The sequence below is a fragment of the Psammomys obesus genome, unplaced genomic scaffold (assembly GCF_907164565.1).
Source record: "Psammomys obesus unplaced genomic scaffold, mPsaObe1.curated_primary_1811, whole genome shotgun sequence".
Classification (NCBI taxonomy): Eukaryota; Metazoa; Chordata; class Mammalia; order Rodentia; family Muridae; genus Psammomys; species Psammomys obesus.
The window spans coordinates 5,606,895-5,624,140 of NW_026591872.1; the positions used below are offsets into that span (position 1 = coordinate 5,606,895).

A 17,246-nucleotide genomic window follows, 5' to 3' on the forward strand; every position below is an offset into this window, starting at 1 on the left:
GAATACTCGATTTTTGACAAAGAAGCCAAAACCATTCAATGGAAAAAAAGACAGCATCTTCAACAAATGGTGCTGGTCCAACTGGATGTCCACATGCAGAAAAATGAAAATAGATCTATATTTATCACCCTGCACAAAACTAAAGTCCAAGTGGAATAAAGACCTCAACATAAAACCAGATACTCTAAATCTGTTAGAAGAAAAAGTGGGGAACAGCCTAGAACTCATTGGCACAGGAGACAAGTTCCTGAACAGAACACCAACAGCACAGACTCTAAGAGCAACAATCAATTAATGGGACCTCATGAAACTGAAAAGCTTCTGTAAAGCAAAGGACACTGTCATCAAAACAAAACGCCTGCCTACAGATTGGGAAAGAATCTTCACTAACCCTTTATCTGACAGAGGACTAATATCCAGTATATACAAAGAACTAAAGAAGCTGAAAAGCAGCAAACCAAGTAATCCAATTAAAAAATGGGGAACAGAGCTAAACAGAGAATTCTCGACAGAGGAATATCGAATGGCAGAGAAACACTTAAAGAAATGCTCATCCTCATTAGCTATCAGGGAAATGCAAATCAAAACGACCCTGAGATATCACCTTACACCCATCAGAATGGCCAAAATGAAAAACTCAAGGGACAACACATGCTGGATAGGTTGTGGAGAAAGGGGAACCCTCCTCCACTGCTTGTGGGAATGTAAACTGGTACAACCACTCTGGAAATCTATCTGATGCTTTCTAAGACAATTAGGAATAGTGCTTCCTCAAGACCCAGCTATACCACTGCTAGGTATATACCCAAAGTTTGCTCAAGTACACAAATGGGATATTTGCTCAACCATGTTTATAACAGCTTTATTTGTAATAGCCAGAACCTGGAAACAACCCAGATGTCCATCAAGGGATGAATGGGTACAGAAATTGTGGTATTTTTACACAATGTAATACTACTCAGCAATCAAAAAGGAGGAAATCATGAAATTTGCAGGCAAATGGTGGGATCTAGAAAAGATCATCCTGAGTGAAATATCCCAGAAGGAGAAAGACAAAAACGGTATATACTCACTTATATAGACCTATAAGATATGATAAACATAATGAAATCTACACACCTAAAAATGATAATCAAGAGAGCGGACATGGGGTAAGATTATCAATCTTCGTTTAGAAAGACAGATGGGATGCATATTGAACGTATGACAGGAGTCTACTGAGGGCATTTGAAATACTCTAACTAGCAGTGTTTTCAAAGCAAAGACTCATGACCAAACCTTTGGCAGAGTACAGGGAATCATAAGAAAGAAGGGCAGTTAGTCTGATGAGGAAAGGATAGGAGCTCCACAAGGACCAAATATATCTGGGCACAGGGTCTTTTCTGAGACTGACATGCAACCAAGGACCATGTATGAATGTAACCTAGAACCTCTGCTCAGATGTAGCCTGTGGTAGCTCAGTAACCAATTGGTTTCCCATAGTGAGGGGAACAAGGACTATTACTAACAGGAACTCAATGACTGGCTCTTTGCCCTCCCCACCCCCCAAGGAAGGAACAGTCCTGTTAGGCCACAGAGGAGAGCTTTGCAGCCAGTCCTGAAGATACCTGATAAAACAGGATCAGATGAATGGGGAGGAGGTCCTCCCTATTAGTGGACTTGGCAAGGGGCACGGTGGAGATGAGGGAGGGAGGGAGGGAGGGACTGGGAGGGAATGAGGGATCGGGACACGGCTGGGATACAGAGTTAATAAAATGTAACTGATAAGAAAAAAATAAAATTCAAAAAAAAAAAGAAAGAAAGCACTACCCTGGAATGCTAACTACACTATTATACACTAGTCTACTTAGTACCTTTTTTGAATATTGAGATCAAGAGCCCATAAGACAGAATTATTTGTTATGTCATCACAGGAAAGGTGTATATTGGTGGAAAATAAGATAATAATTAAATTCAAATGAGAATCACATTATACATATATGACCAAGAACATTTAGCATGATTTTTTATACAATAAGTTTGCATTTTAAAGTTTTATAAATCTGCTCAGAAGTCAGATCTCTGCTATACTTTAGAAAAGCTTTTATTAAAACAGAAATATATTGCTATGATCATAGTTGAGCAAATGTCCTTGTTGTATAGTTGAGTCTGTGCAGCTGATGTTCTGTTCAGAAAATTGTCTCCTGTGTCAATGAGTACAAGGTTCTTCCCAACTTTTTATTCTAACAGATTTAGTGTGTCTGTTTTTATATTGAGGTCTTTGAACCACCTGGACTTTAGTTTTGTGCAGGGTGATAAATATGGACCTATTTGGTTTTTCTACATGTAGACATCCAGTTAGACCAGCACCATTTGTTGAAGATGCTATATTTTTCCCTTGTAATGTTTTTTTTTTATTTCTTTGTCAAAAATCAAGTATCCGAAGATGTGTGGATTTATTTCTGGGTCTTCAATACATAGCAGCATTATTCATAATAGCCAGAATCTGGAAACAACTTCGATGTGTCTCAACTGAAGAATAGATACAGAAAGTGTGGTATATTTACACAGTAGAATACTACTCAGCAAATAATAGGAAGAAAATAATGAAATTTGCAAACAATTGGTGGGAATTAGAAAAGATCTTCTTGAGTGTGGTACCCAAAAGCAGAAATACACATATGGTATATACTCATTTACCAGTGGATAGTAGCCATATAATACAGGATAAACATACTAAATTCTATAGTCCTAAAGAAGCTAAACAACAAGGAGGACCCTAAGGAAGAGACTGAAAGCTCACTCATAAGGGCAAACAAGAAAGACATCAAAAGTAGAAGACAAGGAACAGGACAGGAGCCTTCTACAGGCTACCTCTGAAAGACTATACTCATCAGGGTATCACAAAGTAGATACTGAGACTCATCGCCAAATTTTGTGTAGAGTGTAGGAAACCTTATTGTAGAAGAGGGATATAGAAAGACATGAAGGGAACAAGAACTTCACAAGGAGACCATCAGAGCCAAAAAAACCTGGGCTCAGAGAGGGCCTGCAGAGACAGATACTCCAACCAAGGACCATGCATGAAGAGGACCTAGAACCCCTTCTCAAAGGAAGCCATATTTAGGCTGCTCAATTTCCAAGAGATTTCCCTAGTTGAGGGGGCAGGAGCTATCTCTTACATGAATTCAGTGGCTAACACCTCCCCCTGTGGGTTGCAGCCTTCCCAGGCCATAGAGGGAGACAATGCAGCCAGTCCTGATGAGACCTGCTAGGCTAGTGTCAGAGAGAAGTAGAGGAGGTCCTCCCCTATCAGTGGACTAGAGAAAGAGCACAGGGGGAGAAGAGGGAGGGAGGGCGGGAATGAAAGGAGATGAGGGAGGGGGCTACAGCAAGGATACAAAGTAAATAAATTGTAATAAATAAATTTTAAAATGTTAAAAAGAATCTAAGGCAAAAAAACCTCCCTGTGGCATTAGACTAAATATAATCCATTACTTTGCTTGTGGTGTTTTATCTTTGAAGCTTTTATGTTGAGAAGTTCTTCAGCAATTCAGATGTTTATTTTGCATTATGTTGTTAAAATGATAGAAAAATAAAAATAAAATATAGAACCAAGTACCAGTACCAATTCTTTTGTGACCTTGACCTTTCACATCCTCATTTTCTCCTACTTTAAATAGGATCTTAGATTCCATCTTTAAGATTTAAAAACTACGTGTTGTAGTCATTACTATGCATGGTATAAACAATACATTATAGTATAATTTATAGATGATACATGACTGAGGTCTAAATGCAAGCATTTTACTTGTTTTTATTTACTATGCTCTACTTAAACTAGTTGTTTCATAATGTTTCTAGGTGAATGTTAATTAAGTCTACTTTGTAAGGTTTTAATGTAGTTAGTATCTGATCAAATTAAATTCTTTCAATTGTAGGTGTTCTTATTAAAATTACTACAACTTAGATAATTAGTAGATAATCTGTTAGATTCCAGCATATTGCTGATATATGTGACACGTTTTATCATATTCTTAGAAATTTTACCACATTAAATACTAATAATGAGTTCTCTGTTTTTTAATATTTAATTAACCAAGTGGTAAACATGCTTATCTCTTAATGAGAAGAGGACAAATATCATAACTGGGGAATGGATTCAAATGGAATTTGATTTAAAAACTATTATTTAATTTATCTATGACCTTTTACCAAGGTGTTAACTTAAAATAATAGCTGACAAATTGGAAGTTACATGGACCCTAACTGTTGAGTGAATAAGTCTTTATTTCCCATGACACTTAAGGTATTTTCCCATTTTTTAACCAATAAATATTACAGCTAGGTTAAACAATGTGCTAGGGACAGTGATACACATTCTATTCATCTTTCATTTCGTACTTACAAAGCCATAAGAGAGGTTCTATTCAGCTAATTTTATACTTAATTCATGCTTCAGTTACTTGAGTTTGGAGAACTGATACATGATACAGAATTGTGTTTGTCTGACTATAGGGCCCAGTTTATTAACTTCAGTGTTATGCCATTAGATCTTGAATATTCAGGAAACCAATGTAAAAACAATGATCTTGTTGTCAGTTGTATTTTAGAACATACAAAACTATTAGAAGCTTCCTGAACTGCATTCTTATAGGAATCATTTGATTATTTGAAAATATCCTTATAAAGTAGTATTTCTTCTAGTGGTTCTATTTCATGGTAGACATACCATTTAAAAAAACAGCCATGTTTTTACTTAGTAAATATAACAATATACAGTAGTAGTTTAACATAACTGTGATAAGCAGTTACAGTTAAGGTTTCCATAAAGTTACTTGAAACTCATAATTTGATTTACATAGCACAGTAAGAGACCACCTGATTCTTGAGATTTATTCTAATATGCATAGATTAAGGTGCCTTTTAATCCTCATCAGTAGATAATGAGTAGCAGTGAGACATATAACTGCTCAAGGGGAAAAGAATAAGAAATTCCAGAATGTTCAGAATGAGACTTTCATGTTACATTGCCTCCTCCAAGGTTCAGGGATGAATGCAGAAGAGGGGGCAGAAAGATTTTAAGAGCCAGAAACAGTAGATGATTACATGGAAACAGTGTTTTCAAAACAAAACAGGACAGCTGCACATAGGAATTCACAGCAGTTGTGACAGCACACAAGACCAGTACAAGCTCCATCTGGATTAAATCTCAATATGGAAGGAAAAGTGCGCATGAAGTCCCATGCTTAGCTGAGCAGCTATTGGTGATTAATACCTACTGAGAGTTATATTTTTTTAGAGTGTAGCCCCTGCAAAGTTGACCATGCTCCAGTATAATACTACACATCCAGAAATACTTGGTGGTATTAATTAGATTTTATGTGTGTTAACAATAGTAAAGGATATAAAGTTAAATAAGTATGGAAGGGAATGGATCTGGGAAGAAATGGGGGAGGGGTGAATATGATCAAAACATATTTAAAAAATTTCAAAGAACTATTTAAAAAACATAATGACCATTGCCAGGCCACAGAAGAAGACAATGCAGCCACTCCTGATGAGACCTAATTGACTAGGATCAGAAGGAAGGAAAAGAAGACCTCCCCTATCAGTGAACTTGGGGAGGGGCATGCGTGGAGAAGAGGAAGGGAGGGTGGGATTGGGAGAGGAGAAGGGAGGGGTTTATGGGGGGGGATACAAAGTGAATAAAGTGTAATTAATAAAGAATTTTAAAAAAGTGAATACCAAAAAAAAAACCAAAACATAATGACTAATGACTTTTCTACCTAATATTTAAATGAATTTTAAGTTAGCATACAAAGTAATGGATTTTGTTATGTTTGCATGGGTGTATGTGTGTGTGTCGTTGATCTTTGTTCTAATTTATCTTTCTCCACTATTACACCCTCCACTCCTTGACTTTGCTGTTTTGTTTTGATTTTTTCTTCTTAAATAGTTTCACTTCTGCTTTTCTGGTATGTGAATACGTAATTATGTTTCGTTTAAAATAATATTTTTAGTAATTCTTTGACAATTTAATATATTTGATCACACTCAATTCTCTTATACAACGAGACCCATGTCCACCCTTCATGCCTATATCTTCCTACAAATGTAACTTTGAATTTCCTAATTTCTTTTCATACAGCCTTGGAATGTGTGGTTGACTTAAAAGGGGTAACATACAATGATGTTTCTTAATAAATTATTAAATTGAAGTAGTTTTCCAGATTTGTTCTTATAATTGAGCAGTAACATGTAAAGCAGTTTTCACTGGGTTCATTTCAAGGGGAATGGTTTTTTGTACCATTTTACTGTGTCAAAGCTCTGGAATCAGGTGAGTAATTTCTTGTTTTTTTTTTTTAGGTTTTAAAATTTATTTATTTATTATGAATTATATTTGATTCACTTTGTATCCCAGCTATAGTACCCTCTCTCATCACCTCCCAATCCCATGCAGCCTTTTTCACTTCCTCCCAGGCCCCTTCTCAAGTCCACTGATATGGCAGGGTTCTCCTCCTCTTCCCTCAGACCCTAGCCTATCTGGTCTCCTCAGGACTGGCTTCATTGTTTTCCCCTGTGGACTGGTAAGGCTTCTCCCCCCTCAGGGGGAGGTGATCAAAGAGGCAGCCACATACTTCATGTCAGAGACAGCCCCTGTTCCCCTTACTAGGGTACCCATGTGGATATTGAACTGCCTTGGACTACATCTGAGCAGGGGTTCTAGGTTATCTCCATGTATGGTACTTGTTTGGAGTATCAGTCTCAGAAAAGACCCCTGTGCCCAGATTTTTCAGTTTTATTGCTCTCCTTGTGGAGCTCCTGTCCACTCCAGGTCTTTCTATCTCCCCAGTCTTTCATAAGATTACCTGCATTCTGGCCAAAGTACGGCTATGAGTCTCAGCAGCTGCTTTGATATACTGGTGGTAAAGTCTTTCAGAGGTTCTCTGTGTTAGGCACCTGTACTGTTCCCTATTTCCTCCCTCTTCTGATGTTCATCCCATTTGCTTTTCTGAGTGAGGTTGATTATTTTATTCTCCTTCTTGCTTAGCTTCCTTAAGGTATACAGATTTTAGTATGTTTATCTTATATTATGTCTAATATCCACTTATAAGTAAGTATGTACTGGACTTTTAAAAGATGAACTGGGGAAGTCCTCCTTTCCTTCCATCTGATCCTAGTCTATCATTTCTCAACAGGAGTGGCAGCATTGTCACCTATCAGTGGACAGGAGGAGGACGATGGTGGAGAAAAAGAAGGAAGGGTGGGATTGGGAGGGGAAGAAGGAGGGAGCTACAGGTGGAATACAAAGTGAATAAATTTTAATTAATAAAAATAAAATATAAAAAATGAACTGGGAGGATCCAAGATGGCAGTGACCAGTTCATACCGAATCTGAGGGGTGCAGGATATAAAACTATGAAATTGGTGAGGTAGAGGGGGGGCAGCTTAAGCCAGAACATCCACATTGAGGCTTCCTGGGTGAGAGAGGAAAACCCATGATCTGGGACAGTTAGGATCCCTGTCACCCATGGACTTCTCCTGAGACTGAGAGTAGTGAATATTCAAACCCCTTGCACTTCCCTGTGTCCCAAGCATGGGTCTCCCTGCTCTGTGGGTGCAGCAGTGGTTGCTGAACCATGAGCTTCCATGCTTGGTGACTGAAATGGCACAGGAAGGTCTCTCAGGACTGCCAGGGCTGCAGCTGCTGCAGGGTGGCTGCTAGTCCAAGCAGGAACCTTCATGCTCAGTGACTGAAATGGCACAGGCTGGCCTTCCAGATCTGAAGCTGTGGCAGGGCTATAGCTAGTCCAAGCAGGAGCCTCCATGCTTTCTGACTGAAACTACAGAGTTAGTTACCTCAAGTACAGGCCTTCCTGCCCACTGGCCAAACAGCGGACACCACTGAGCTGATGGATCTCTGCGTTCTCATTTGCCCCTGTGAACACAAATCTGAGAGTAGAGAACAGGGGGAAGCCTGTGCTTTCCAATTAGGCCTGCAAGCATGTGAGTGTACCTTTATGTGAGTGCTTGCAGAGCCACAGATCCAGTGTCCCTCTATACTAGCAACCAGAAATCAGATCCCTCCCACCCACACCCCTACTGCTGTAAGCAACATAGGGATTCTTGGAGCAGCATTCTCAATATTTAAGTCCCTGTTCTGTGGGTCTAACAGTGGAATCCAGGTAAAACAATTCCTGGAGCTCAGACAGATCTGAATACCAGGAGGAAAGTACTACAGGCCTGTAGTCCACTGACAACAGGGCAGGGCAACTCTGCATGCTGATGGTGCTCTCCAACAGTTCAAGAATCCTCACCTCCTCCCCCTCTTAAGCTCCATCCTTTAAGGCACACAGCCAGAGATGCCCGCACTTGCACAAAGGCACCTGAGACATTCCCCCTTAGCTACTGCTGAAACACCAACATTCAATATCAAATGGGTGAAGATCTCTCATCTTCCTGAAGAATACTCCAGACACCAGAGATGGAAGGAGTCTGAAGTACAGACTCCAGGAAAGCATTGATGGTTACTGATAAGGAGATGGATAGAGGTCACTCTAAGAATACATTCAATAAAAATCAGGACATAAAAGCTTCACCAGCAACATCCAAAATCAATGCAATTTTAATTCATCAGAAACACAGGAAAATTATTTAAAGCTATGCTTATCCAGTTATTAGAGACACATAAAGAAGAAATGAAAAAAGCTATCAAAGAAATATAGGCAAGTACAGCCAAACAAATAGAAGCACATGTAGAGGCACAAGAAGAGGTATATACAGATGAAACAAACCAAAAACTAGAGGCCATCATGGAAAGACAGGAATCCACACTCAAACAGATGAAGGTAATGGTGCAAGACAGGAAAACAGAATTAGAATCAATAAAGAAAACACAAACAGAGAAAACCCTGAAGCTGGAGAACTTAGAGAGAAAGATCAGGAACCACAGAGGTAAGCATCACCAACAGAATAAAAGAGATGGAAGAGAGAATCTCAGGCACTGAAGATAAAATTGCAGAAATTGATGCATCTCGCAAAGGAAAAGTAAAATCAGAAAAGTTCCAAACACAAAACATCCAAGAAATCAAGACAAAATCTAAGAATAATAGAAGAGAAGAAAAAGAAGATTCCAGGTTCCAAGGTCCAGAAAATGTTCACAAAAATAAAGAAGAATTTTATTTTATTTTTTCCATTGGAAGAAGGAGAAAACAGAAAACAGAAAAGGAGCCTACCACAGAGAGCTTCTAAAAGACTCTACCCAGCAGTGTGTCAAAGCAGATGCTGAGACTCATAACCAACTTTGGGGAGAGGGCACAGAATCTTAGGAAAGAAGTGGGAGATAATAAGACCTGGAAAGGACAGGAGCTCTACAAGGAGAGCAACAGAACTGAAAAATATGGACAGAGGGTTTTTTTCTGAGATTGATACTCCAACCAAGGACCGTGCAAGGGGATAACATAGAACCTCAGATGTAGCCCCTGGCAGCTCAGTATCCAAGCTGGTACACTAGTAAGGGGAACAAGGGTTGTCTTTAACATGAAGTATGTGACTGGCTCTTTGATCACCTCCCCTTTTGGGGGGATCAGTCTTGCAGGGCCAGAGAGGAGGACAATACAGCTAGTCCTGAGGAGACCTGATAAGCTAGAGTCAGATGTAAGGGGAGGAGGACCCCCCCATCAGTCAAATTGGAGAAGAGCATGGCATGAGATGAGAGAGGCAAGGAAGGATTAGGAGGGAATGAGGATGGGGCTACAGCTGGGATAAAAAATGAATAAACTGTAATTAATATAAAAATTAATAAATAATTGAATATAAGAATAAATAATAAAATAATCTGAAAAAAGAAAATTTTCCCACTTAAAGAGATGTCCATTAACATACAAGAGGCCTACAGAACAACAAATAGACTAGACCAGAAAAGAAAGTCCTCATGTCACATAATAAGCAAAACATTAGATCTACAGAACAAAGAAAATATGTTAAAAGCAGAGAGGGGAAAAAGTCAAATAACATATAATGGTAGACCTATCAGAATCACACCAGACTTCTCAACAGAAATGATGAAAGCCAGAAGGGCCTGGGCAGGTGTCATGCAGACTCTAAGAGACCAAAGATGCCAACAGAGGATACTCTACCCAGCAAAGTTTCAATCAACATAGGTGGAGAAAACAAAATATTCCATGGGAAAACTGAACTTAAACAGTATTTATACAGCAAACAAGCTCTCCAGAAGATAAGAGTAGAAAAACTCCAATCCAACCAAAGCAATTGCACCCAAGAAACACAGGATATAGATAACATCACAACAAAGAATTAAAAGAAAATAAACATTGAAACACAGTAACACCACCAAAACCACAATAAAAGAAACTAACATTCATTGGTCACTATTATCTATTAAAATCAATGGATTCCAACTCTCCAATAAAAAGACACAACCTAAAAGAATGGTTGCGGAAACCAGATCCAACATTCTGCTGCATTCAAGTAACATGCATCTGCAACAAACATAAACACTACCTCAGAGTAAAGGGCTGGAATTTTTTTTAAGCTAAAGGACCCAGAAAACAAGCTGAGGAAGCTATCCTAATATCTAATAAAATAGACTTTCAACTAAAATTAATCAAAAAAGATGAGGAGGAACACTTCATTCTCATCAAAGGAACAATACACCAGGAGAACATCACAATCCTGAACATCTATGCCCCAAATAAAAGAGCACCTGCATTTGTAAATGAAACAATATTAAAGCTTAAATCACACATCGATCCCAAAATCTAAATAGTGGGAAGGATCAACACTCCATTCGCACCATGGGACAGATCATCTAGACAGAAGTTCCATAGGCAAATAATGACACTTTCAGAGGGCCTAAATCAAATGGACCCAATAGATATCTACAGAAAATTTCACCCAAACTCAAAAGAATACACCTTCTTTTCAGCACCTCATGGAACCCTCTCAAAAATTGACCATATAGTTGTTCACAAAGCAACCCTCAACATATACAAGAAGATCAAAATAATCCCTGGTATCCTATCAAACCACTAGGGCCTAAAACTAGATCTCAACAATAACAGAACTAATAAAGGCCTACATAAACATGTAAAATAAACAACTCTCTACTCAATTAGAGCTTGGTCAGGGAAGAAATGAAAAAAGAAATTAGAGACATCCTAAAATTCAGTGAAAATGAAGGCACAACTTACCCAAACTTATGGGACACAATTGAAAGCAGTGCGCAGAGGAAAGTTCATAGCCTTAAGTGCCTCCAGAGAGAAATTTGTGACATCTGATACACGCAACTTAATGGTATACCTAAAAGCCTTAGGAAAAAAAAAAATAGCAGACACACACAAGAGGAGTAGAGGATTGGAAATAATCAAACTCAAGAGCTGAAATCAATGAATTAGAAACAAGGAAAACAATTCAAAGATCCAATGTTACCTAGAGCTGGTTCTTTGACAAAATCAACAAGATAGACAAACCCTTAACCAAACTAACTAAAAGGCAGAGAGAAACTATCCAAATCAGCAAATTCAGAAATGAAAAGGGGGTCATAATGACAGACACTGAGAAATTCCAAACAATCATTAGGATTCACTATGAAAGCCTATAAACCACAAAATTTGAAAGTCTAAATGAACAATTTTTAAAATAGATTCCATCTACAAAATTAACTCAAGATCAGGTAAATAAATTAAATAGTCCTATATCCTCCAAGGAAATAGAAACAGTCGTCAAAATTCTCCAGCCCTGAAGATACCTGATAAAACAGGGTCAAATGAAAGGGGAGGAGGTCCTCCCCTATCAGTGGACTTGGAAAGGGGCAGGGAGGAGACCAGGGAGGGAGTGCGGGGTTGGGGAGGGAATGAGGGAGCGGGATACAGCTGGGACACAGAATTAACAAAATGTAACTAAAAAGAAAAATAAAATTAAAAAAAAAATTCTCCCTTCAAAAAAACAAGGAGGGGGCATATGTTGTCAGCGGAGAATACTACCAGATCTTCAAAGAAGAGGTAACTCCAATTCTCTTTAAACTCTTCCACAAAATAAAAACAGAAGGATCATTACCAAACTCATTCTATGAAGCCACAGTCACCATGATACCTAAACCACACAAAGACCCATCAATAAAAAGAGAACCTTAGACCTATTTCTCTTATGAACATTGATGCAAAAAAAAATACTCATTAAAATACTTGCAAAGCGAATATAAGAACACATCAAAGATATCATCCACCATGACCAAGTAGGCTTCATCCCAGGCATGCAAGGTTGGTTCAACATATGGAAATCCATCAATGTAATCCACCACATTAACAAACTGAAGGAGAAAAACCACATGATCATCTCCTTAGATGTTGAAAAAGCATTTGACAAAATCCAACATCCATTCATATTTAAAGTCTTGGAGACAACAGAGATACAAGCACATACCTAAACATAGTAAAGACAATATACAGCAAGCCTACAGCCAACATCAAACCAAATGGAGAAAAACTTAAATCAATCCCACTGAAATGAGGGACATGGCAAGGCTGCCCACTCTCTCTGTATCTCAACTTAGTATTTGAAGTCCTACCTAGAGCAGTAAGACAACTAAAGGAGATCAAGGGATAAAAATCAGAAAAGAAGATGTCAAAGTATCACTATTTGCAGAAGATATGATAGTATATGTGAGTCTCCCCCCCCAAAAAAAAAATCAACCAGAGAACTCCTTGTGGCTGGATACAAAAGTAACTAAAAAAATTTAGCCCTCCTGTATACCAAAGACAAAAGGGCTAAGAAAGAAATTGGAGAAACAACACCCTTCACAATAGCCACTAATAATGTAAAGTACCTTGGTGTGACTCTAACCAAGAAAGTGAAAGATCTGTTTGAAAAAAACTTCAGTTCCTTGAAGGAAGAAATTGAAGAAGATATCAGGAGATAGAAAGCTCTTCCATGATCATGGATCGGTAAGATTAACATTGTTAAAATGGCCATTTTGCCAAAAGCAATCTACAGATTCAATGTAATTCCCATCAAAATACCAAAGTCATTCTTTAATGAATTTGAGAGAAGTTTATTGTTTTTTTTTTAATCATGAGTGAAGCACTTAATATCTCCGTGCTTCTCTTGAAAATAGGAGGCATAATGCTGTATTCATGATGTCATCCATGTCAAGTATCTGGAATTATCTTGAACAGAGAATTATTTAATCCTTTACACTAAATTTCAAACTAGTTTCTGAAAAAGAATTACTAGACAGTGAATTCCAATGCAAAATTTAATATCGTCTTATTACAACCATGTTATCATCTTTTGCTGTCCTGTATTTTGCATTTTCTTTAAGTAGGTATTTCTGATTTTTGTCATGAGTGACAAGTAAGTCCCTAGGAAGTTAATACCAGATGATGGCTTTTATATCTTCAGATGTGCAGGAATCAAATAAGAAGAAAAATAGGAAGAAGAAAGGAAAAGTAGATAAAAGAGATGGGGAAGAAAAGACTGGCTTAGTCTGGTCCTTTTCTTGTCCAGTTCTGACCCCTTTCCTTCAGCCTTGCCCCATTATAGCAGTCACAGTGAAACTTCTGGGAAAGGTCAGGCCTGGCTAGAATTAAGTATTCTGAAATAAGATGCAAATCAAAAAGCACTGTGAACTGAAAATTAGAACAAAAATTTTATTTTTTCTGAACTTTAACTATGAACTTTTAGTGAAGCATGGAACAAAGAAAAGTTATATTTCTAAAAGCGACCAAAAAAAAAAAAAAAAAGAAACAAACAAAAAATATAAACATCACCCAAATCAATAAAACAAATATTCGGAGACTACTAATTTAAACAAGTGAAAAAACTGATTCTGTATTTAGAACTAATAAAGTAAAATAATCCTTATCACTGTTACAAAAATGTAAGGTTGCATTTATTCCATTTATTTGTTTAATTTTTATCTTATAAAAATAGAGAATAGATACAGGTATGGTGGTCCACACCTTTATTCCAAGCACCAGGGTGGCAAAGGCAGTCAGATCTCTGTGACTTCATGCCTGGTCTACAAAAGGAATTTCAGGAAACCCTGTCTTGAAAACAAACAAACAAAACCCCCCAAAGGGTAGTTTTTTTCTCAATTTCTACTTTTAAAACAGACATACTAAGATTTTACATAGCACAAGTGCCTCTATACCTAAACCTATTTTAAGAAAAGTCATAACACAAAGTTACATTTACTCTTATTTTTTTATTAGGACTAAAATCACTGATTATGAATTAGAATTTAGAAGTGCTAGTACTGTGGCATTTATTGTAAAATAACTCTCCTAGTTCATGCTCATTTTGGTTAATTTAAACAATTCAGAACTTGAAGTAATTTTCTTTCAGCAAGGAAGAAGTTATACTTCCCAACTAGAAAATAATTCCTTTTTTTCCATTTTGTTACAAATATTCACCTTTCCATGAGGCAGAAACTGCCTTTATTTATGAAAAATACAAGAATTTTCTATATACCCTTGGTAAAATATTATATATAAATAAATGCTCTGCTAGGGCACAAGGGAACTTAATCAAAATCCCAACTTGCTTCAGGGTAGTTATATGTGAAATGAAATTTTTATTGTATTGAAAGTGCCATTCCATAAATATTTCTTTATTTTCAAAATTGGCAACATATTTGAAAAGTTTAATTGGTATACAGAAAATCACTAGAGAAAAAAAATTCTTTTATAAGACGGCGACAATGGATTTGTTCTGTTTACACAGGGTAGATCTTTCAAATAATAATGAAATATGATGTGAAGTGAATCTGTCCCAGATATTGTCCTAATAACTTAATTAGGAAAATAATTAATCAAGAACCCATCAATTATGTTGGTCACTGTACCTTTTTTCTCTGATTTGTCAGAAACTTTTCCTCCAATGGGAGAGTAAGTAGTATCCATGGACTCAGTCCCTGTGTTCCCATTGCTAATTCCATTAGCATAGATCTGTCCAACTGGTTGCAAATGCCACGTCAGGCCAAACAAGTGTACTGCTGCAAGAAAACAAGCATATATTAACTTATACTGACTCACTTAGAAGGCTGATAAACCAGCTATCCTTTAGCACCTGAAAATGTCATAATCAGTGGTCTATTAACTAAGCCAGTGGAGGAGGAGTTTTATATCTATATGAAAAAATATAGCTATTTTCTCAAATAGCTGGCGCTAAAACACTGAGATGAGAATTATGCAATAGATAGTTTTAGAAATTGGAGGATTAGTTAACTAATTAAAACAGGATTGCTCTCAGCCCCTCAGTGCTGTGATCTGGTCAGTTTTCATTTTCGTTACTGATGCAACTCTGGTTTGCACACAGAAAGAACTGCAGAATAATGTGGATAGAAAACTACCAATACAGGAGAAGAATTTCCTTATGACTGATTCAATTCAATTTGACAAATAATTCCTCACTGCTTAGTACTTTATAGGTCCTTTATTACTGCTACAGGTATGAAAATCTAGATGTCTGTTAGGGTAGGATTTGGTAGCATTACAAATATAAGCTAGCCATAATACTATATAGAAGAATTGACATGATGTAGGTTTAATTACTTATAAGAAGACTAATAAATATTTGCTATTATCATTATGCAGGAATATGATCACACATTAATTCTTGATGACAATATCAAAATATAATGAATTTTGTTCAAGGTAAAGAAGCATTATTAATAAAAAGCAAAACTAAACATGAGCATAAACAAAAACTTAACATTTTTGACCTGTCCATTGACTCAATAAATTAGTTTCTAAGAAATTATTATGAAAGAATGTAAGATTGTCCATGATAGTATCTGAAAATAATATTCAAAAGTTATCTTTATAAATATTCATCAATTGGTCTATAATTACCTGGTAATATATTGTTAAGAAGAATTATGTAGTTATTAAAATAATATTCAAGATGTCATAAAACTACCTGAGAAATATTCATGAAGCATCATCAAATGAAAATACGAAGTTCTCCAAAACTTTGAATTATATAATCTAAATTGTGTAAATGTGTAGACTGTGTATGTTTTTATTCATCTCTACAGAAAAAGTGTGTTAGAAGCAACATGTTAATGGTTTGGGAGCTTATGGAAGATTTTAAATTTTCTCTTTATGATTTCTATATTTTCTATTTTAAAATAAATTGATTAAAATAAGCTAAATTTGGCCAAATTGATGAAGAATAATGTTACAGAAGAATTACTATTAGAGATAGATATTTATATTTGCATAGTACTTTGAAATATGACAGAGATAGGCAAAGATTATGGGAGGCCTGAACAAACTATTACTTTGTAATGTACAGAATGTGTTTGAAACAAAGGAAGTTGTTTGAGTTCATCAGAGATGAACTATGATACGAAATGGTTAGTAAAGAGAGAATGGTAGAATTAAAGCTGTATTTTAGAAAACTATGGGTGCCATACTTATATATTTGCATTTAATTTGTTAAGTAACAGAAAAATTATTTTCTAAGCAGATGATATTGCCAATTTTCTTTAGGGATTTAAATTAGATAGCAAATGTTATTATTGAGTGTTTTTAGGCAAATAAATGATATTAAAATACATTTTGTAGAGAGATAAATGTAATAATAATGCAAAACAAATGAATTTGAAATGTAAAATATGTACCGAAGAACCAAATTGGGATGGGGTTTCAATAATGTGGGTGAAAAATAAATTCTAAACTAAGGTGGTATCATAAGAGTCTCTCAATTATTTGCAAGAAGTCAATAGAAGTTTCTTAAGAAGAAATTGTAGCTTTAGCAACAGTGCTCAAGGAACACTGCAGAAGAGGGAGTAGAAAGACTGTAAGGGCCAGGTGATCTAGGAGTTTGCAGTGAGATTGTGTCTTTTTTTGTCTGTTTTTTAATTTTTTTATTTTTTAATTAGTTTATTCACTTTGTATCCCCCCATAGGCTCCTCCCTCCTCCCCTGTTGGTCCCACCCTCCCTCCCGTTTCTGCATGCATGCCCCTCCCCAAGTCCACTGATAGGGGAGGTCCTCCTCTCCTTCCTTCTGATCTTAGTCTATCAGATTGTGTCTTTTAGTAATATCACGCACATATATAGGTGTACTAAGAGATCATTGACAAATAGATGAACTTTGATTTAAAGGCACAATAATAGAAAGAACGGTGGATCCATTAAAGTATTTAGAGGATTAATTTACCTAAACACAAGTGGTTGGAGTTGGATCTGTATCTATCTATCTATCTATCTATCTATCTATCTATCTATCTATCTAT

General features: G+C 36.6%; 1 protein-coding gene across 1 annotated transcript in view; it reads right to left on the reverse strand.

Moving 5' to 3' along the window:
* Nucleotides 1–17,246, reverse strand: part of Tenm1 (teneurin transmembrane protein 1) — a 1,167,432-nt gene that overhangs the window by 385,996 nt on the left and 764,190 nt on the right. The window contains exon 7 of the mRNA XM_055612144.1: nt 14,849–14,998. Within this exon, the coding sequence (XP_055468119.1) occupies nt 14,849–14,998 (150 nt within the window). The remainder of the gene's footprint in view (nt 1–14,848; nt 14,999–17,246) is intronic.